This window comes from Stegodyphus dumicola, chromosome 2, assembly GCF_044657685.1.
Source record: "Stegodyphus dumicola isolate Sdum_Otavi_A_Nest chromosome 2, ASM4465768v1".
NCBI lineage: Eukaryota > Metazoa > Arthropoda > Arachnida > Araneae > Eresidae > Stegodyphus > Stegodyphus dumicola.
Window position 1 is genome coordinate 235,048,947 of NC_140769.1, and position 24,606 is coordinate 235,073,552.

The following is a 24,606-nucleotide window of genomic DNA, read 5'->3' on the forward strand; positions in this document are numbered from 1 at the left end:
AAGACATGGATTAAGCATGCTCCTTTCCGTCGCCTTCTTTTGTAGTCTGAAAAGACATGGATTAAGCATGCTCCTTTCCATCGCCTTCTTTTGTAGTCTGAAAAGACATGGATTAAGCATGCTCCTTTCCATCGCCTTCTTTTGTAGTCTGAAAAGACATGGATTAAGCATGCTCCTTTCCGTCGCCTTCTTTTGTAGTCTGAAAAGACATGGATTAAGCATGCTCCTTTCCATCGCCTTCTTTTGTAGTCTGAAAAGACATGGATTAAGCATGCTCCTTTCCGTCGCCTTCTTTTGTAGTCTGAAAAGACATGGATTAAGCATGCTCCTTTCCATCGCCTTCTTTTGTAGTCTGAAAAGACATGGATTAAGCATGCTCCTTTCCGTCGCCTTCTTTTGTAGTCTGAAAAGACATGGATTAAGCATGCTCCTTTCCATCGCCTTCTTTTGTAGTCTGAAAAGACATGGATTAAGCATGCTCCTTTCCGTCGCCTTCTTTTGTAGTCTGAAAAGACATGGATTAAGCATGCTCCTTTCCATCGCCTTCTTTTGTAGTCTGAAAAGACATGGATTAAGCATGCTCCTTTCCGTCGCCTTCTTTTGTAGTCTGAAAAGACATGGATTAAGCATGCTCCTTTCCATCGCCTTCTTTTGTAGTCTGAAAAGACATGGATTAAGCATGCTCCTTTCCATCGCCTTCTTTTGTAGTCTGAAAAGACATGGATTAAGCATGCTCCTTTCCGTCGCCTTCTTTTGTAGTCTGAAAAGACATGGATTAAGCATGCTCCTTTCCATCGCCTTCTTTTGTAGTCTGAAAAGACATGGATTAAGCATGCTCCTTTCCATCGCCTTCTTTTGTAGTCTGAAAAGACATGGATTAAGCATGCTCCTTTCCGTCGCCTTCTTTTGTAGTCTGAAAAGACATGGATTAAGCATGCTCCTTTCCATCGCCTTCTTTTGTAGTCTGAAAAGACATGGATTAAGCATGCTCCTTTCCGTCGCCTTCTTTTGTAGTCTGAAAAGACATGGATTAAGCATGCTCCTTTCCATCGCCTTCTTTTGTAGTCTGAAAAGACATGGATTAAGCATGCTCCTTTCCGTCGCCTTCTTTTGTAGTCTGAAAAGACATGGATTAAGCATGCTCCTTTCCGTCGCCTTCTTTTGTAGTCTGAAAGAAAATGCCTACTGCAACTGGATTAGAATTTATCAGATGGATATTACATGGTCTGATGTAGAAGAGTGGGATTCTATCAAGCCACTGTAAAACGCATATGTGGTGATACAATACGAAGCAAATAAATCTTTCCACGAAATTTAGACTTATGCGGTTAGTCGAAAAGTTATAATGCGAGTTCTAGGAGCTTTTACTTCAGATTCTTTCAGTTCTCACTAACTACAATAACCTCCGCGATTGGTTGTAACTAGTATAGTAAGCTCTTGTTGTCGCTTGCACAATAAGCAATAAACTACAAGTAATTATTATAATTTTTTCCTGCATCATAAAAATTCTTCAAGAAAAACTGCCGTTTAAGTTTAGCGGAGGCTTTCATTGCTTCGTGTTTTATACACTGGATATACAAATTATTGAATTCCAACAAAGTTCCTTATTGATTTGTTTCACCCATTGTTGTAATCAAATAAAGAAGAATGACTACAGCTATTGTTGATTTGTTTCTGACCTTCTGCTGAAATCTTGTTGTTTTCTAGAGTATTTAAAACTACCGTTAGAGTTTTATTTCACTTTAATATAATGTATTTTATTCAGTACTAGCAGCTTCGCTGCCAGCCTTAGTCTGGTTTTCAAATGTACCGGAAAAATGGCTGAAGGGAACAACCAAACGTTAAGTTTAAAAACTGCGTAGAATTTCTCTGCAAAACAACTTCATAAAAAAAAGTTACTACGTATAACAAAATTACAATGAAATAAGCAATATCCCTTAATACAAATATTAATTATCCTAATAAATAAATTAACCAACTTTTCTTTGCGAAATCTTAAGAACTCAAATGGTATAAAGGAGGTTAAGAACTTTGTTTCCTAAAAAAAATCACTGAAAACTATTCAATATCTTAAAAACAGTGAAATGAGCAATAAATAACATAAAAGAATTTAAAAAACAAAAAATTCTGAAAAGCAAAGTATAATTAATGATATTTTATCTTATACTTTCAAGAGAAAAAAATTACAATGAAATAAGCTATATCCTTTAATACAAATATTATCCTAATAAAAAAAATAATCAACTTTCTGTTGAAGAAAAAAATCATGCAAAACTTTTCAATATCTTACAAACAGTGAAATAAGCAAAAAATAACATGAAAGCAACTCAAAAAAACATAAAATTCCGGCGTAGAATTTTACTCTACAGAACAACTTTATCAAAAAAAATCAATAAAAATGTATTATATATATATATATATATATATATATAAATGAGAATGAAATATGCGAATCTTTTAAAAACAAACAGTGACATAAGAAATACGATGAAAAATTGTTGCCAAACCCATATTTCTAAAAGAATGAAACTATTCAAAATGATGCGATTTCATCAAAAATCTATCAACAACAATAAGAAAGGAAAATTGTTGCCAAAATCACATTTTTAAAGATGTGAGATATGAGAATTGTACTCTGAAGCTTCATTTAAAAAAATTTTTTAGATACAAAATATTATCATTTTTCCAAAATTCTTTTTGTAAAAGCAGTTGCAAGGATGAAAGTTTAACGCGTCTAAAAATCAAAGAAAAATAAACTGTACATTTTTTAAAATAAACTTTTTTAGAAAAAATCCCGCTGAAAAGGTATTAAGCTCCCTTTGTTAAATAAATTCGTATTTAATCGATTTATTGAAACACGAAATTTATTTTAAGTTCGTAAAATAGCTGTCTACGTTTCATAACGACGGGAAAATGGAGTGTGTAGAGTAAAATCTCGCTTTTTTATAGCCCATTATGTCTCAAAATGACGCGATTTCGTCACAAAACATAAAATTTAAAAACTTCTAATTCGAATTTCGAAAAAACCGCTTCGAGGTGCACTGGCTCTTATCTAGATGCACCTATGTGCCAAATTTCGTAGCCGTGGGTCTATTAGCTTACGCGCAGCGCAAACGAAAGACACACACACACAGAGACAGACTCTTTGTTTCATTATATGTAGAGATTCGCGTCAAGCCACATTTTCATATATAATGAATAATTTCAAAAATTATTGATTTCAAACATTAGACAGATTTCAAAAAATGATATTTTGCAATATAATAAAATTTAAATTTGGTTCACAATTAATGTTCTTCCTGAATATATTAAACACTTGATGGTATAATTTATCATTTGGTCTGCTCAACAAACTGCGACGGAATATCCGCGTTTTAGTGGAATTGCTTTAATAAGTATTCGGCTCAGGAAAAAGTCTCTTTTAGATCTAATTGATTGCAATTTTGCATAATTACGTATATGCGAGGGCTATGAATAATCGAAAATCTGTAGAATGTAATTAGATAGCCCCAAAACTTTCTGTATGGCCTAATAAATGCCTTTCAAATTTTGACTTCCAGCCTAAAGAAGAAAAACGCTCGTACACGTTTACTTAGCAGCATGTATCGACAGGTCTTTCATCGAATAATTTATCTCCCAAAAATTCTTCAGTAAAGAAATTTGTTCTTTATATTTTTATAAAAGTTTCTTCTAACTATAAGAAATTGACACGTTAGAAAATGTAATGTTTTTTTTAATATCCTATCCTAGAGATAAGAACCTTATCTTCTTTATGAATACTTGAAGTCTTCGAAAATATGATTGTTTTTGATTTTAACATCGCATGGAAAATTCATACAGGAGCTGAACTTAGATTTTTAACGTTAATAGTTTTCAAAGCTTTTGCTCATATTTTCCCCTAATTTGTAGTTCACAAAATAGATATTCTAGGAAAAGATCTGAATTCTTAGTCTGTGTTTATGCGTTTTGACAAGGTTACTATACTAAAGTAGTCTCTCGCTTATCCGATTTTCGCTTACTTTCGATATTGCGTATTATCCGATACATGATCCCAAAAAAATGCATCAGCTGGTAACAAGAACTGCAATTTGGGAACACATTCATTTTGTTATTGTTGTTGATTCCGACTCTATGTCTCCGACGACACACTATGACTAATGTGTCTGTCAGTTAGTGCAGTGTAAATTATAACTGTACGCAGATCAGTTAATCATCTGTTACTGTTCATACATACGTGTCTGTATATGATTTGTCAAATTTGACAAACTTTTTTTTTTAAATTTCTAACGGCAGATTACAAAAAAAAAAAACTGTAGACAGAACAAGCAACTGTGTAGGCGACACATGCCGTTTGCAGTTAGCCGTATTTCTACGTTATCAGGGTGTACCACTAGAAGGTAGGTAGAGGTAAATCTACATTTTTGACGTCATATTTTTAAAGCAATAGTAAATAAATTAGCTCTAAAAGCGCGCCTGCGCTTTAATGAGCTTTCGTATGTGTGAAATAAGTAAGAAAAATGGGAGAAACAGAGGTGAAGCATAGAAAGAATGAAAAGGCGAAATGACCAGATCAAAGGGGAGGATAAAGGGACTATATCAAATTAAATTTCTGTTTTTCATAGTTTCATAATTTTTATCTTACATATAATGTATATTACATATAACTTAAATATATGTAATATGTGTAATCTTGCATACAATAACTGGGATTGCATAAAATTGGATGCTGTCATTTTTTATTCAAATTAAATTAATTAATTTACTTTGAACCGAAAACAAACCAATGCTTGTTACTTTTCAAAAATTAAATGTAAGAAAAATTTCACAGAAGACGTAGAACAAATTAGCTTTTATTTTAAAATTAAAAGCATTTTTTATAAAATTAATTCTTGGCTGAAGCTTGCTGACTTTGTTTACGATCAGTTAATTAATAAGTGACAAAGCATTTTACATTTTAATCTTGATTACACGAAATGTTTCTTTATTAGAGATAACAAAGCTCTTTGCCTTTCTCGCAGAAATTAAAAACTGAAGAAAGAATTAAGAATATTTTCCTTTACGCTACGCAGTAGGTTTTGACTTGACGTTTATTAGTCTTTTCCACGATATTTGATTTTTCACAACATCTTTTACACATATCAAATATCATTCTTAATTAGCTGAACTATGATGACACGATTTCTTCATTATATTTCCAGTTTTCTTTTCAATTTCGCTCGATTTCTGTACTAATTAAAACACGGGTAGAGTGTTAAATGGGTTGAACTGCCCTCAAACCCCCTGTGGCAATGTAATTAACAGGGGAAAATGTTTTCTTGCGATGTTGAAATTCGAAATTAATTTTTACAAAAAAACACATAGCAATTTGAGAAATGCTCACCTTTTTTGTAAAAACCTCAGGTACTATATACTCGGAAGATCAAATGTTATCATAGAACACTGCTGTCTCTCACATGATAGAATTTTAATCCATGGTTAAATTCAGTACCTGTATTTTATTGGTATTATCAAAAATTACTTTGGGTGTGCATATTAATTCAAATGCACACGTAATTTGAAATTAATTCACAGCACATGCATAATTCAAATTCAAGTTGATATTAGTGACCACCTAAGAGGAAAGAATATAAAATTCAATGGATAAGGATATAAAAGTAGATGAATGATGAATATTGCAAACTGGAATCATAAATTTAAATTAATAGAATTTTATAAATATGCGAGACTTCAAGGAAATATAAAAGATCGAAATGGTAAAACAAGATGTTTTTTGGACAATTTTAGAGGGAAAATAAACATATCAGATAACACTTCGAGGACAATTATTTTTAAACTAATTCACTTCTCCCATCTGGTCTCCCATCGAAAGCTACAATGAAACTGTAGTTTAAGTGGAATATAATCACATAAATCAATGAAAATGATAAAATTCTGCGCTGACTTACCATTTGCTGACGAAAAGTATTCAAGGAATGACTGCAAAAGTTTTAAAATGTATACGCTGACAGCAGGCAAAAAGTATATATAATATCCACAATATACCTATAAATATGAATAACATAAAAACATTACACAAACTCTTTAACAGGTGGAATATTTTCAACGTACTCAGTGTTCATAAATGCACAATAGAATGGAATATTTCTTAATATTTAAAAAATACTCATATAGGCATTAATAAAATATGATCTGTTTAGCATTTGCTGTTTCAAAGTTCCCTACCAAGAACTAGTTTAAACCTTTCTGTGCAGAGCAATTCTTAATCTTAGTCAATACAATTTGCAGTGTTGGGCGATGATGATGTTTGGGAACTTCTAACAAATTTACTCCATTCAAATGCTTGCCTATTGTCCACTGCTCTTGTATGTCTTTTTGTCCAAGATAAAATTCACTCTAGAAATACCAATCTTGGATTAAGTCCTTTATTTCCAGTGCTAATACTGTACTTGAACGAAGTTTTTAACTTGCTTTCATAGCACACTGACGGTCATACTATGTGTACCCGTTTTCAGCCCTATGTCAGCTTGAAATGATTTGTAACTTTCGTTCAAAGCTGCAGTTTCTAAGTAGTGTACAGGCTGTATTCGTAAAGTCGAAGAGTTGTTTGATGAATGAATATATTTATTCAAGTTAGATTTTGATAAAAGTCACAAAACTGCCTTAACTTCATATTCAAGCCTTGAATCATTCGTAAATATCATACGTCCTATTGTGGATTGTTAAATACTGTCCCAGAGAATGGTATTGAGTTCCTTAAGGTAAAAATAGAATTTCGAAGTCACTTCAGTATGCCATAAAGGTAAATTCTCACGTAAACATGTCACAGGATTTTCATTTTTAGTCTGATACAATCTACTTTTTTGATTTGCTATGACTTTAACCAGGTATAAAAGGTTAACACTGTAATTGCTGTTGCAGAAATAGTTTTATTACACTCTGTGATTTCTAACGGTGTCCGCTGAAAACATAGCGGAGGAAAACGTCGCAGAGAAAACAACGCAAGGCGAAATCGTCGTGAAAATAAAGTACAAAACATCGCGAAAATAAAGTAAAGAGAAAATATCGCAGTTCTAAAACATCGTGGTACAAAATATCGTCTTCAAAAATAAAGTAGTTCAAAAACTTCGCAGTTTAAAAACATCATCTTCGAAAATATCGAAACTGACACTTTGAACTCAAACCAAAACCTTTCTCTTCGTGTGCTTCCATAATGGATAACTACGCACTTTCGCTTATGTTTCTACAGTGCTTGTGCGCAATTTCGCTGGGCTCACTTCCTATCGCAATAATATCAAAAATGTAAATGTCCTTGAATAGGCACGACAAGAGTACCAAGCGAACTGCGGCCACAAATGACAGTTGCAAATAAAAATGGAATTAAAAAACTGCCTCGACTGTCAAGTTTCTTAGATATTACGAAGCCAACATATTAGCATACTACGCAGTCAGAATTCTGAATTCTTCCTCTTCAATATGGATCTACGATCTATCCTATACAGCTATTATGCATCGTCGACAGTGCTCCGTCTTTTCCTTACTATTATTACATATATATACATATATGTATATTTTGTATATTTGCTCCTTTGCGCTATTCGATGGACAGCAAAAATAAGGTATCTGGAATTAACAAATATTTCATTATTTAATCATTCATTCTGTCACTTAGGAGAGCTGCTATTTTCTTTTTCTTGCTTGTTCCTATTAGGAAGCATTTATTAAAAACAAATTCTAATTTCCTATTAGGAATTCAATAATGATCATTCAAATAACGAGGTCTGCTCTCCTTTTGAAAATTTTATTGTGGACGGGTACTTAACTAAAGTCGCGGGTGTACAGAGTATCCAACAACAAGCAGTTTCAAAAGATGATGTCCAGCGGCTGCCGAATATCCATACAGAGATGCTGTTTTTACTGTCCATACGTTGTAGTTTATCATCAGGCATTGCACAGTAATAACGGTTGCCTTATTTAACATTTACTCCGAAGTTTTTTATTCGCTCTAGACACACTACATACACATACATGCGTTGTTGTTGCTGTAGACTAGTGCTCACTTGTCTGATCTATATTCAGCCCAAGCCCACGAAATTTCTCGTGGCAAGGAGATGACCACAAGGCTGTTGTCGTTGGCTATAGCCCTTGAGCACCTGACAGATGACAGTGCGAGTTAGTAGTAATTGTTTGGAATAAACAATATTTTTTTATAAAAAACTAATCTCAGTGGCACAACAGCCCTAGTAGGCCACAGCCTGCAGTTCCCCGAAATCTGCTTTCTTGGCCTTGGGCCCCGGAGTGCATTAGCATATGCCCTAGGCAAGTGGTCAGCTTGTTGCAGGCCCCTTCCCAGTGTTTAGTTCCGAAACGAACTTGATGCTCATTTTATAGACCAACTCAAGGGTTGAAAGGCTGAGTCAACCTTGCCCAGCCCGGGGATCGAATCCCGGACCTGTGAAGCAGCTTCGGGACGCACTGGCCACTTCGCCATCGGGCGGTCAATTTCTCATAAAGATGCTCTCAATAATTTGTCAACATATACCAGATGCTGTCTACTTAGATTTGTATTTTCATGTCAGTCCTTGTATCCAGGTTTAATCACAAGCCCGTTAATTATAGGCGAATTTTATAATCATAGGCCGTCACACTCTGTTAACTGCTAAATGCTGTATCACGGGAAACTATACAGTATTTCGTCCCATATTCTTTGAATACCTGTTGCAAAATTTTATAGAGTTACGGTAGCAAAATGCTAGTTAATTATTTAGAGATAGACATTTTAATTGTTTTCTGCACTGCTGCCACAATAACCTTTAATGAGGAGATTATTAAAATTTGATTTGGGTGTACTTCAATAACTTAAAGGTAGATAAAAGATAAATGTTGACTTACCCATGTATAGCATCAAAAAAGTACGCGTAATATCTTTGAGAAACACGTACTTATTCATAACATTATTGTTGTAGTATGAATTTAGATACATATTTGGTCACAAGAAATCCAGATAACGCCAATCACATAATGACATTCTCGAGTTCATCGTAGAGCAGGGCACCGAAGAAAGTGAAATTTTGAAACACAGCCAACGTCACTAATTAAGTTTCGACGTCATGCTTGTAGAATATTATAGGACTTGAGGAATGATAAATTTCTAGTTATTTTATTAGCCAAAGAAGCTGCTTGATCCATCTTGCTCACAGATATGAAAATAAACTAACATATGAAATACTACTAACTCGCACTGTCATCTGTCAGGTGCTCAAGGGCTATAGCCAACGACAATAGCCTTGTGGTCGTCTCCTTGACACGAGGAATTTCGTGAGCTTGGGCTGACTATAGATTAGACAAGTGAGCATTAGTCTACAGCAACAGCAACGCATGCATGTGTACGTAGTGTGTCTAGAGCGAATAAAAAAGGAGTAAATGTTAAATAAGGCAAACGTTATTACTGTGCAGTGCCTGATGATACACTACAACGTATGGACAGTAAAACAGCATCTCTGTGCGGATATTCGGCAGCCGCTGGATATCATCTTTTCTAACTGCTTGTTGTTGGATACTCTGTACACCTGCAACTATAGTTAAGTACCCGTCCACAATAAAATTTTTAAAAGGAGTGCAGACCTAGTTATTTGAATGATCATTCATGTTGAAACTAGTGGTTCTCTGTGAAAGTTGAAAGTAAGGTGTATTTACCAAAGAAAAATTATGGAGTACTGTAGTCTGCCTACGTGTCACAAAATGCAGTACTTGCTTTTCTTCCTGTTTACAAAAAAGGCTGTTTTTAAATATATTAGCATTATATTGCTTTGGAAATCTTGTTGCACTTATGAAAGCGATAGCTCAAAACCAGAAGTTTCCTGTGTTCAGTATTTCAAAGTGCAGCTCCATATAGTGTATGCCTTTCAGTCTGAAAAATGCTTGAAACAGAATTAAAAATTAGTATACATAATTGCATTATAGTTTAATATAGATAACTGAATGATAAATTAACATACATAACTGTATAAAAAATACTAAATTTCCATGAGCTCCAAATGCTGTCTCTGTATCTATTTCTATATCGTTATCGCCGTCTCGTTATTAATAGTAGTAATTTCAGAACCTAATAATAATCGTAATACGATAGTAATAATCTCTTGCACTTATTATATAGTATGATTCATTGTTCGAAATTAGGAAGATTTTCAAGAAGTGATTTCTAGTGTTTTCAAATTTGAAATATCTGACGTTTTTGTCCAAACAGATTTGAAGAAGAGGTTTTGTCAATATCTACATTAACTCTTCAATGTCAGTTCTCAAAATTTAGAAATTAACGTCATTCGGTTAATATCTTTATTCATCCAACGAACTCAGTAAAATTGAAATCGATTTCTTTCATACAAATCATTTATCAAACTATCTGTGATTGGAACTATTGATAATTGAGCACCTAATCAAAAAATTTTAAATGACTTTGAAACTGCGTTTCACCGAGATCGGCATCCGTATGCTAAGTTCAATTACTAACACTTGATATTCTTGATGTTTTGACATTCACTACGCATGCGCACTGAAAATAACTGTTAAAGCACTGGTATTATTAGAAACACTGATTAACCCAAATGCAAAGAAACAATAGCGATCCTCTCAGACGATATTCAGAACATTAACCGTCTGACACAAAGCAAGTAATTATCGGCCTTAATGTTGAAGTTTTTTCTTTTGCTTACCACCGAAAGAATTGTTTTGCTTTGTCAAGTACTGCTCAACAATGTGTGCTATTTACACTTAAACAGCAGCCTTTTTTCTAAAAAGATTCTGGTAACTGAAGCGAAAGGGGAAAGAAGAGAAGAAAAGAGAATTAAAGTTCTCCATTTAACACTTTAATTCCTTATAACATGTAAAGTTTTTGTTAAAAATGCTGGTAATAATGCTTACAAGAACTTGTACTGACGATAACCTTTTCTTTCATATTAAAGTCCTTCTCTTATCTTTAAATTTCAGACTTTCTTTTTGTCTAACGCAATTATATTGTCAATTGTTTCTTTAATATTTCTTTGTTCAACATAACATTGTGCAGTTTTTATTCTATGATGTAATGATAATACTGAGAAATACAAATGGAATAATATTTTCGAAACAAATTAATATGCTTGAATGCATGTCATCATATGTGATTTTATTATTGAGGAACTTGCGTTTGACATTCGTACTCAGTTTAAAGAATTTTCGTGTCATGCTGTGGAAGCGATGTTTAGCTTGATAAAAAAAAAGTAAACTGTTAAAAAAATAACTTTTTTAATCATACCTAAGTGCACTGAAGTCTAATTTTTCAGTTCAAAATGTTGTCAAATATGCTTTTTAATAATCATTTTATGCATAATGCTAATAATTTTCTATAAAATACTTTTAATTAAAAATTTTAAAAAATATTTTTTAAATAACTCTTAAAAACCCGCTTTCAAAGCAACGCAAATGCGACATAATTTGAAAGTTACGAATTACGCATTATTAAATTTCTTCTTATTAATTAATTTCTTCCAAGTAAGACGCTTTTAAAAACCTTCATTGTTAAAATGTTAGAACATATTTTAATGAATCCTAAAAAATGAAGAGTTGACAAAAGCGATTATTTACTCTTGAAACCCTCAAAGAAGACAAAAAGTTTAAGTAAAAACAAAAATTTAAAAGTAAAAGGTTTTAGCAGTTTTCATCACAAAAGCTTATTTCAAAGCAATATGCAAAATGCCTCTGATAAGAAAAAAGCTACATTGCGTCATTCACTAGTTTGCTGCGAGGGAAAATTTTGAAATCTTCTAAAAAATCCATATTAAAGGCCAAATTACTATGAACCATAACTTTGGTCTAAAATTTAAATTCGCTTTTTGGGCTGAATTCTTTATGCATTAAACGACATATAGGGATCGCTAGATATTTCTCATCAGGAAATGTAACGTATCAGATGTTCCTTAGCCGACATTCCAAATACAGATCTTCCGACTGCTGTATAGGCATACTTATTTCTCACACCAAGACAGCACGCACGGGAAATGCAGTAATTTTGAACATTATAACTAATTAAAAGTGGACTGGAAATGGACACGAGACCCTGTCGACAAAATCCAAGTAATGACGAGTTTTCATCACTGCAGTTTAGCTCGAGCGCCTCTGTAAGAATGATTTAATTTTCCGAAACACGAACCTGAAATATCAAATGTGCTCTTGTCAGTATGTAAACTACGTATTTCCCAGTTCCCAACTGCATGTATTAACCATTTACACCACGAAGACACGCACGTAGGTATGGGATAATTCCTTACATGTATCTAAGTTAAATATTTAAAAAATTCAAGCATATAGCCACCTTTCTTTAATATTATACATAATACGTACTACGATGGTCAAAACCTGAAGAATTGTTTTAAATCTTCATGTTTTGCAAAGATGCATGATTACAAAAAATGTTATGTTTCATTAAAGTCAAATCATTATATAATTTTTTCCTCTTATATCGCATCTTAATACACCGAAATTTCCAATAATACTCGAAAGTTGCTTAACATTACATGTAAACAACATAATCTCTGATTAAAGAATGCACCTTTCAAGCTGTTAGTTGTCCAAAACAAAAGTTCAATTATCGTTAAAGAAATTTTGCATTCAATGAAGCTAAAAATAAGAAAACTGAGACAACACAGATAAAATGCTTCTGTCACATCAGTAGGCACTGGAAGATGTAAATAATATAGTGCTCAAAATTAAGCGAATTTATATTTTTAACAATTTACTTGAAATTAATTGAACACAAATTATTTTCCAAACAGTGAAAAGTTCAAATATTTTAGAGTTGAATGTGTGAGTATACACGGCTTCAGGGAGAAGGGGATATTTAGAGGAAGGAATGTTAAAAGAGCATGCGCATTTTGCGCACTGTGCTCACTCGCACATTTCGGCGACTTTTGTAGTATTTCTGGTAGCATTTGATGAAATTAAAGGGCAGAGAGTTAAAATGAGTAACCAATAATATTTGTATAGTGGAATAAGGTGATTAATCATTGGGTGAGAGACTGTAAACAGGGTAGTCTGAAATGCAGTTTGCTACAGACTCTGAATGTAACGCTCAGCTAAATAACATGTATGTGAAGAAGGAAAGGTTCCATAGACGTAATGTAAACCATTTCACTAATGCGTTGCTATAACGCGGAAGGAGAAATTTCCGTCGCCAATCCCTAAGTGTACCGAAGGAATAAGTTAAATTTAAAGAAATTATAGGGGTCATTCTTTGACAAATCTTTTCTTCTCTGACTTTTGGAAGCGTGAGCAATTAGGTGAAGTTTCACTTTCACTTGCTGTTGATTGATCCATATCGCAGCTTGATCACCGATTTTATTTCCATCGATACGGCGATAAAAAAAATGGAGTCACGGAACTTTGAACTCTTGATAAAGGTGACCTTTGAAACCGGCTCGAAAGCTTCTTAGCAGTGCATAATCTTTGGCTCAGCATTGTGTGCAATTTTTTGAAGCAGAATAAGGATGCCGTATGTGTACAAAGAAAACCTGGTCAAGGTCTGCCAAAAGACACGCGACAGACAGTGAAACTCGGTATTTTTTCATTTCAACGAGCCATAATAAGGGTGACAAATTCTACGCTCTTTCGTAACCTCCATGCAGTCACAGAAAGTTTCAAGGGTTACTGTACCCAGAAGGCTACAATACAGAAGTCTGTTTGCAAAACGATCTGCTCTTTACATTCTATTCACTTTTGGGCATGGAAAAGCATGTTTAGCGCAGAAAGCATCGATTTGGGATTAAGCTTCATTTGGGAGACCGTTATCTTCACAGATGAGTCTTGACTTACCTTCATCTGGAAAGAACACGGATTTCTACTTGTCCTCCAACATCTAACAAACTACTGTGGAAGTGAAGATTTGATGGTCTAGACAGGTATCTAGACGCAGAGCCGGATGTAGACTTGATAACATTTGTTTATATATATATTTATTTACTTTTGGTAAAGCTGATTGCCACCAAAAAGGGAGTTGCACAATTATTTCCTATAGCTGTCCTATATACAAAATTTCAAAGTTCTGACGCTGCTCGTTTTTAAGTTATGCGAGATACGTACATAGAGACACCACTAGAAAATCTCTTCTGAATGCATTTTAAATCAGTTTTATAATTTTTTGAGGAAAAAGAGTTCTTCTATCCATACGTACAGATGTCACTCAAAAACATCATTAAATTGCATTTCGTTAGCGGTCAAAATGGATATTTTCGTGAAAATATGGTACTTGAAATTTTTCATACTTTACTTCGTACAAGGAAGTAAAAAGAAACTTGTAAAATAAGATGAGCGAGGACTATATTTATGATCTAAAGCAACGAGCGAAGCATGAACATGAACGTGTGTGAAAAACATAAACAAAAATTAAACTTCTTTGGTTGATGACATTAATTGCAACCCAGTTCTTCCTTATGCTGTTAGGATTCTAATATTTTAGTTTTTCATGTTCATTAGTATTTGACTCACAAATTTCGTTACGTTCATTGTTTACGTTGCTCTGCCCATTGTTTCCAGTTTTATACGATGGTCGTTCTGCAGTTTTGCAAAAATATGCTTGCTCCTGGAGAGTAGACACTTGTGTCTAATCGCCTTCGAAATGGATAAAGATTTATTCAAAATCTACGCCAAACTAACGTTGCTTTTTTGCCTAATTCTAAGCAAAACCATATGATATTTAAACTATTACCATGGTTTCAAAAACGAATGCACAATGAACGACTTTTGCAAATTTTAATTTCTCTGGAAGAAAATGGTGTCCCAATTCTATGGACTTTCTTTGCATTGCTGATTAATTTTTATTTGTTCAAAAATTGCCAAATTATTATTTGGATAATTTGCATATATAAATTTATAAGGAATGGACTAAAGATTTTTATTTAATTACCGTTTAAAAAATTATTATTTAACTTGTGTATGAAACTAATTTTACAATGAAATCCGAAGGTATCCTAATATGTATCCCTCCCGAATCACATCTAACTTCATCATAGAGTATTTAATTAATTTTAACTACATGTATGAATGGTATGTAATCGTATATTGCTCAAATTTTAGAAAATAAAATAATGTTCAAGTTAAACACACTTTTTTCCTTTCCTAAAATAAGGTTTCTTGAGCAAAATTATAACCTATGTTGTTTGGTTTTTCAAAATGGGTCATCTAACACAGTCAAGCGTTAAGACATTTACTGAACATTAAAAAAGAAAATATAGCAATCATCTAGTCAGTATACATATGAAATTTATCTGAAAAAAGCATATAAATACTAGCGATACTCTCTAAAGGTTCTCAATAACAGTTTATTCAATTCATATATATATTACGCTGAAAGGAAATACCAGTACACAAGAATCCAGATATTCTTTCTACACAATTTATTTTCAGAATGGCAACAATAATGGATGGAAGAACGTTAATAAATGGTTGCCTTTGTGATCTTCTCTGACTGGTTAGCTCTCTTTTTATATGAAGTGAGTAAAAAGAAATACTGTTCTCTAACGAAAGGAAAAATCCGCAATCAGAACAATGGATAAACGTAGATGTAATTTTTTTCAACTACTGGTTCTATTCGAAAATTATTTAAACAATAGCTAAATCAAAAGAACGTTTAATTTGTTCAATATTTCGGAAAATTTAAATACTCAGGACGAAAAAAAATTATCTTTCATAAATAGAAAAGTGTGTTTATTTTTCAAAATATACTGTTATTAAAATCTTTTTTCACCTTTTACTTTACTCCTTTCTGTTAGTTTCGTGAGTTTTTTAAAACAATTAAAATCAGAAACGTAAGAATCTAATAGTTGTGTTAAAAAAATTCCATTTTTTTATTTAAGTTATATTTTTTAGACAGAAAAAATTATTAGCCACAAAATGAATATTTTAAGATTATTAGATTTAGCTCAGATGCAGAAATTTACGACAAATATATATTGATATTAATTTGATTCTTTATTCGAAAACATTTTGCTTTTCGGGCCATTTTGATACTTTTAGGTCTCCATTCGCTTAAGGATTTATATTTTCTTAATGTTCATGTCACGGTGTCACATTAAATGAGGCTTAGTGTAGCTCCATTTTATTGATAATTCTTTTTAAGTTTTTACAGTTGATCCCAAAATTTCACATTCACATCAGGAATGTGTAACTTTTAATGTTAATAAATCGTTGTTTGAGCTAAAATATAACTATTTTTAGCTTTGGAATATGGTGCACTATTTGCACAAAAAGAACAATTATTCTCTGAATACCAACCTCGTATGAAGCAAAGGCTGTGTTTTTAAAACACTGACATATTGTTCTTGTAATTCTTTTCATGATGTTGTAGAGTTATTAGGATTTTTTTCATGCGGGAGACGTGGAGCATTAACAATGCCCTCGCCGGAACCCGAACCTGGACCTCTCGAATACGCGCCGAGTGTCCTAACCGTTATACCACGAAGGGATGCAGAAAGGAGAAAATACGTTTTTTCCACTGATCAGGTATCATTTAGGTAGATTAGTGATCAGGTTTCTGACGTAAGATAAATCCGTTAGGTTTTATCTTACGTCAGAAACCTGGTCAGTGGCACATAACCATAACATTACAACCTTTTCTGAAATATCGCTAAATATAATCAATCACATATCTCTGATATAAAAACAAATGTAACAAAAGGAAATTGAACAACATTCATTCAAGTATCGTAAATTACAAGGAAAACTTTACTTACTTTTATTTTGCTCTGTGAAGAGCTACATAATTACTTACTTCACACTCTTATTTATTCCTTTCTGGTGCAGGGTGGTGAAGTCTGTTGAATGCTGTGGGAGTTCGATCCTAAGGCAAACGAGTTGCGTACATGGTTGGTTTTAGTGGTTTGCTCATGTGTAAAGTAAAAAGAAGCCAGTTTTATATAGAAAGTCCTCCACAAAAACATCTCTTTCCCTAGGCAGAAACCTTTGTGGGTTTTGCCATGTTCAATTAACCTAACCTAACCTATGATATTCCATTCTTTAAGCTTTGCAGCCTAACTATATCGGTTTCTGTCTGCAGTAAGTAAATTTCAGCCTCTGTTTGGGGGAGGGGGGGTGCGGAAAGCTTGTTTTACCCATTATTAACTAATAATCTTCTCGTTTTTCCAAATTATATTTCAAAACACATAACAGTGAACTAGATTTTCATTGAAATAGCTCATAAAATAAATATATCGCCTTCAAGCCCTATCAAATCAATGTCCACCCTTTGTCTGAGCCTGCAAGCTTTTAAATCCATTGTTACATAATATGTCCTCATTTTCTCAACGGGTATTTCCAGCCTCAGTGTTTCCACTTTAGATTGTAGCAGGAGTATTTGTGCTTCTACTAACATTTGACCTAATGCGGAAGCATGAATTTACCGTTCCCAGTGTTTAATTTAATTCAAGCTACCATGAGGATATAAAGTCATAATATTTTCCCGCTTACTTGATAAACATATTCAAATCAATTGTTCCGTTAATTTCCGTTCTCAGGTGAAGAATTTATTAAAAAATTGTAAAACTATATTTTAATGCGTTTTGTATAGAACTTGAAAAGTATCTATAAAAATATACATAACTGAAATTATAATTACATTTTACATTAAAAATTTTTCAGAATGGGGTATCAGCGACGACATTCAGAAAGTTACGACTGGTTCGACAGAACCAATTCATGAAAACATCTTTAGTTCAGCAAACATTTTGCTAAACTTGAAATGCGATATTTATTTAGATAATTTATTACTGCTTAGATGTGTGGTGATGAAAATGTGACTTCCTAATCTGGTGTGATACTAGGAGTATCAAATATAAATCATGTCTGCATAAAAATAGCTAGCCTGAAAATTAGTGGAGTACATTGCGTTGACAATTTAATAATAGGAATACAAAAATCGTTGACTTACCCAATAACCCCCATGCATGAGACTTGTAGAATCATTTAATCACACATTTATTTCATAAAAAAACTCCTCTTGAATATTAATATATAACACACAATACAAAAATCATCATGAAGATCTTTGAAACACAAAACTGATATGTGAAACATGCAAATAGAGTGTCCGACTTATTAATCTAAGAACATCGGTGGTACAATGCTCAATACTGATTTCTAATTTTACAATTTTATGTGAAGTGGTTGTATTCTAAACGGAAGGGCCTTCTTTTATCATACATTTCTATTCTTTGCGCATATGGTCTGCTTCTCCCGAGGTTGACGAAACAGGTCTACACATATTGGGAACGCCACAGTTCAGACATTCGATGTAGGTTTACCTTTGGTCTCGCATCACGACAGATTAATTTCCATCCAAAATACTTATCACTAAATCGTGCACTTTTTAGAAAATGGAACATATCTTCTCATCCAACTCAGGGGGAAATAAAATAGCAGAGAGACGTGAGTGATGCTCCATAATACGAGGACGAAATGTGTGAGGCCGAAACACCCCACACACTCGGTTGAAACGTCGTCAGCAGAAAGATCGAACAACTAGTCTGTCCAGTTTTTATGCATGCGGCGCAAGTGGCAGTCCAGCGATTACGATTACAGTAGCGATGAAGTTAAGCTGAACGGCGTGAGAATTTTATGTTCTCACAAGATGGTTATATCCCATTCAAGCTTTACCAAATAACTCGTATTTTTTTTTTTTTTTAAATCGTTCCATTTCAGCCTCTGGCGATGAGGTAAGTGAGAAGAATGTAATCGAAGGTCAGGTGGCTGTGAAATTTGTGTGGTATCTTAATCACAATGATGATTCATACATTATGCTTCGTGTTTAGACAGTTATTGAGATACAACATTAATGTCAAGTGGTGGTGATATCTTACCAGGGCCTGCTCTCTAGGCGTTTTGCTACCCTGTGCACTCTCTACGACTTCTTAATCCTGCCGCGTAGACCCAGCTGAATTCTAAAAATTTTGCCACCTCTAAATTCTGACACTAGCCATGTATTAAACACAGTAAACACGAAAAAACAAATCTTTTTTTAAATGTGCATTTCATTTTGGAAGAAAACTTTGAGTCTTATAGAGAGAAATGGTCTTTTACGGCCCGCTGCCCTAGAATTATAATATGATATTCAAACTGTAGAGAGTCCTTTTCCAGTTGAAATGAATATTCTTCATCTACCTTAAAAAGCCCTTTTCCTTTTTTTTTTTTTTTTTTCTCGACTTTCCCTTGTTTAACATATAACTTATTTCTAATTGTTTCAATTTTGTTTACGTTTAAAAATGTCCATTATAATTTTGAATGTTTGTTTTTAAAGCGTTGAGTGAGTGGGTTTTCTCGCTAACAAACATTCGATGGCAAGAAGCAGGAAAGGGATTTAATCAGAGTCAGTGAAGTGAGTTTGGTCAGCACTCAGTGCAGTTTCAAACTATTATGCGTTCAGCCCCCCTTTTTTTTTCCCTGAGGGGAAGTCCAATTATATGTTGCCAAAAAAAGAAAGGAAGGAAACGAAATTCTTTCATGATGTAAAATAAAGAGTTAATGGCACACTTTCTGTTATTCCCATTGATAATTCCTGCAGGAAGAAACAAAAGGGCTTTAAGTGGCATTTTCTTTTGGGGCGGGAGGGCACCAACGGAAAGTCTGAAATAAGACATCACGACTTAGATAGCTAATATTATTGCTTATTTAGGTATGGAAACCATTCTTAAAATCTTTTAATCGTATCATTTATGTGGAACTGTGCTAAATTTACGCGGAGTTCGAAAGAACGGTGGGTTCAGCTAACAACAAATCAGAATTTTAAAAATAATACCACAGCTCAGATTTTTTTAATTTTCCCTTTAATTCAAGATATTTTCATTGAATTTTCCTGTCTCTTCATAACATAAGTAGTACATGTAATACAAATAGATAAGCATAGGAAGTTAACATAAAGTTTTATTACTGAAGATCCAAAGTTTACATAAATAAATTCATTGATCTTCTTACGTGTATGCAGTATTTGTATGATCATACATGACTTTAAAATAATTTTAAAACATCAGACTCCTTGCGCAGGGCCCATGCTAATCTTCTCTGTATCATTTTAATTTTAGTATATGTACTGCCTCGCTAATGAATTTATTTCATTAATTACTACGCTTTCAATGAATATTTGTTGTTCGTTTTAAATATTTTTTTTTATTTTATTGAAGGTATAATTTCCGCAAATATCCTTTATTTGTTACCATGGCAACCAATGAACTATCGATTAGATAAAGCTTTGGTTCTAGTTATCAAAATAAGGATCCATCATGTTATGTAAAAGAAGTTGAGTAAAAATAATTTTCATTTTCTAACAGAGCTGCTACTTTTAGTAAACATTAAAGCATGTGAGGAACATTAAAATAATATTTATGTTAATAGCATAAAATACAGTAAAACCTTGAATTGCGAATAACTTGATCTACGAGTATTTTGCAAGTGGAGCAAAAACTTTAAAACAAATTTGTACTTGATAAATGATTGAGATCACAAATAATGAGTAGCATACTTAGTAGCACACTTTGTTTGTCAAACGGTCATGCGTTCACAATTGAGCCGATTGTTCTTTTTATTCTCGCTGAAGCACTGTGGGTGATCATCTCCTGTGCTTAGTCTAAGTTGGCGAGATTCTTTTTTGTAATCAGTACCAAAATAAGAGTATAACTGTTCACTATAGGGCTGTAACCGTTCCAATGGGCTTAAATTTTTTGTATCCTACCATCATGGCATGTTTTAAATGCACTGCAACAGCAGTTCCTATGAAGAAAAAAATAGATGCAAGAAGACTCACAAACTGAGTACTAACCAAAATAAAGTACGCGCTTAGGGCACTATAAAAAGGCCCTTAGAGACTTAAGAAAAGGGGACACCATAAAACTTTCCCAGTATCGTTTTACCATGGAATGTGTGATGTAGCTAAACCAAGACCAAGAGGGAAGGAATGAAAAAAAAAAACTATAAATGTACGTGAGGGAGCTTAAATTTTGTATGTGTTTAGAGCTTTCTAAAATTCTTAATTCGACTCAGGTCATAAAAGTATTGAAGCAATGGCAACGTGTTCTATAAAACATAGCAAACTGCTTCTTGTGTGCCTGGGATGGTGACATTTAAGAAAACTGCGTCTTGATTGCTTTCCTAGATATGAGTGAGAGGAGTTTGTTCTGGAAAGGAGCCATCAATTGTCGATGAAATTGCATTGTTGCAAAAGACCGTGGGACTTGAGGTGAAAGAGGATGACATACAAATTCTGGTGAAGGTACACGGCCTTGAACTGATTACTGATGAATAATCTGATCTGCTCGCGAGCAATGGTAAGTGGTTACAGACGAGATCTCGTCAGAGGAGGAGGAGAAAAAGATGGAGGAATCCCCAGTTAAATGGGTTTAAAAAAACATGTAAAATATGCATAAGACTAAATTGGTGTAAAAAAATACCTAAATAAGGTTAAAGCAATGTAAGCGATTAACCTGCTTAAAGACAATACAAAGTTACTTCTTCCTCAGTCACTCCTTCCTCTTCTTCAGAAAACCTCAGAAGGTGAATAGAACTGTCTTTGGATAGGTTTCTTGTTAGATTGAAGTAAACGAACAGATAGCAATGATTCCATTAGTCAGCCGCCATTCTTTTCAAAGATAAAATGCATATTAATTTACTTATGTACTTCGTAATTTGCATTAATGATTTTACATGAATATTTCTGTATTTCTGTATGAATCATTTGAGACTCTGTTATTTCTTATATGGAAATTCGCCCGGTTCGTTCTGTTTAAAGTGCACATTAATTTATTTTATGTACCTAGTATTTCGTTTTAATAATTCTCACATGAATATTTTTGTATTTTAGTACGAATTTTTGAGTCTCTGTTATTTCTTATATGGTGATTCGCTTTAATTAATTTCTTATATGGCAATACGCTTTGGATTGCAAGCAGTTTCCGGAATGAAAATGCTCTCGAACACAGTCACTATTCTGATGAAATATCAGATACGAAAAGATTGTAATAAAGAAAATCTTTTGTAAATCTGAAATTTAGAAACAAATGCTATACAAGAAAATTATACATATAAATGTTTCGGCAAATTCAAATCTTTTATCAAACCATCAAACATGAAATTTGCACATTGATCATCTTTCTATCATAGAAAGAAAATAATGTAACACATTATTTCATTCTTTCATATAGCATCCGTTCAATACTCGTAATTATTCTCTATTAACTGTTACAAAATAATTAATTGATATTTACCAAAGTAATTACTTTTTAATCTAAAATTAATTCCAGTTGCAGCTGTAAAAAGCCCAGAGCTTGGTGAAAACCAAAATATGAACAATAAAATTATTCCTTATGTCTAAGTTACGCTGAAATTTTGTTAACTCATAATTATATTCCTCACAATTTTTGTTTTATAATTTTAGGATGCCGACAAAGAAGCCGGAGGCATATCTCAAACTCGTTATCAAGAACTTTATGCGCAATTTATTGGATCGCCAGAAACAGATGTTCCAGGAGCATACCTTTTCGGACCACTGTCTGTTTACAATTGATTTCAGATCTGTTATAAATTAATCTTTGTAAGAAATTTATTTCCGTTTTTGAAGAATTATAATCATCAGTTGTTGTCTGTATGTACTTGCGGAAATGGAATGTGATATAATACCATTTTGAATCAATTTAATATTATATACGTAGAGAAGAACAACTTCCTACCTTTTTTCATTTGATAAAAATTTTGTTTAAACTTTTGTTACAATATGCATATTTGAAATTTCGCTATTTTTCGTAACAATATTTCCTATGAAGAGTACTTAATAGAAATATGCCCGAGAATTTGATGATCTCAAGTGGAGAGGAAAGAATATAGTTTTCATCAAATGTATTTAGAAAAAAAAGGTCTGAACTTAATTGTCTGAAATAATTGCATAGATATAAGTAGGAGAATTTACCTTCTACATCCTTTCTTAGGAATTTCAAAAATATTTTCACATATTTAGATTTAGAACGAATTTATTTTGTATGGTTTGCATTTTCTTCAACAGTTTTATAAATGATGAAATCTAGTTGATAAATAGACCACGAAACGCGCATGCGCGATCGTGAATTAATTATACATAATAAATTTAGGTCAGCAACTATTGCTTCAGCAAAATTAGTAAGTAATAAATAATTAGAAACGCATATTCGTTCGAGTTAACATTTCAGGGTTAAAGGTAATGCAAAGTATTTCACTTTAATTTGTCACTATGCATGTTCTAAAAAATAGCCAAAAGTATTGAAGACAAATTCCTCATATGGAGAAAAAAAATATAATAAAATTTTAAATCTATATTTCGTGATAATTATTCAATCGATAAATGTAGTTTTATAATGCATAGCGAATAAAATTAAACTAGTAAATACGCCCGTAGTTTATTCAAAATTATAACCAAGTGATTATATACATCTGTTCTCAAAAAAATAAATACCCTTCGCTCCTTAAAAAGAAGTTTTTATCAGATTTCGTCAAAATACAAAGAGTTTATCTCTAAAACAAACATCAATCTACTAATGTGAATTTTGCCAAAAAAATGTTTTTGTCAACACAAAAATAAGCAAGTTTTGCTCATCTGTCACTCGTGCGTTAAAACAAGGCATTGGGTTTATAAATAAATTATTCTTTTAACACTTTAAGCATTCTTAGAGTTTCTATTTCAGCCTATTTCAATAATACTTCTTGATAACAGAAAATGACAATTTCTTGCATATGAAGTGATTCAAAATTGAATTATCTTATGTTGTAATTAAACAAATAATATAAAATATTAATAAAACGCAAACTCTAAAAATTTGAAATGCATTCTGTTGCTTTTAAAAACGTGTAATAAATAATAAATAAAAAATTTCACTCATTTTAATAACATTTTAAAAAAGTAGCATAAAAGTGTCTTCCTTAGTTTTGCTGTCAATAAAATGAAGATAGATGTAATGAGAATGTATGATGTAAAACGGAAGTTCAGTAATCGTTTTCAATAAAACTTATTTCTTTTGTTTTTAAAACTCAGTCCAATATAAAGATAAATATAGAGTTGAATATAATAATCTGTAGGAAAGCTATAATGTATATCATCTTATATCTGATATTTTTCGATGTGTGTGTATTGCAATGTGAAATGCAAATAAAATGTATTGGTGTAAAATTACCTATTTTTTGTTGTTATTTCTTTCTATTAAAAGTAAAAATTTATGTATCATCTCTCTATGCCTAAAACATTGTCAACATTTTTAGTTAATTTTACATGCTCATTAAATGTAAAAAAAAATTTAAGAAATTATAGAAATTGTAAAAATTTTAAGAAATCATTTCAATTAGATAATTTCACTAAACTAAATAAATAATTTCGATAAAATTAAATTAAATAATTTCGATAAATTAAATAAATAGTAAAAATTTTTAAGAAATTTTACATATTTTTTTAATGTAAAAAAGAATTCAAAGAAATTGTAGAAATTTCTTTAAATTTATTGCTTAAAATATGTGTTTTCTTTAAAAAAAGAAAGCAAAGAGAAACCTGTCTAAGGGAAACCACCCATGGTTTTAGATGATTTT

General features: G+C 32.5%; 1 protein-coding gene and 1 pseudogene across 3 annotated transcripts in view; one reads left to right on the forward strand and one right to left on the reverse strand.

Moving 5' to 3' along the window:
* The window catches only part of LOC118190030 (sarcoplasmic calcium-binding protein 1-like), a 342,070-nt gene extending 317,871 nt beyond the window's left edge, over positions 1 to 24,199 (forward strand). For all 3 annotated transcript variants that reach the window (XM_085811902.1, XM_085811903.1, XM_085811901.1), the window contains exon 7: positions 22,439 to 24,199. In XM_085811902.1, coding sequence (XP_085668028.1) covers positions 22,439 to 22,567 — 129 coding nt within the window. In that variant the 3' untranslated portion in view covers positions 22,568 to 24,199. The remainder of the gene's footprint in view (positions 1 to 22,438) is intronic.
* On the reverse strand, positions 20,023 to 20,116 carry LOC118190033 (U6 spliceosomal RNA; annotated as a pseudogene).
* Positions 24,200 to 24,606: the final 407 nt, after the last annotated feature.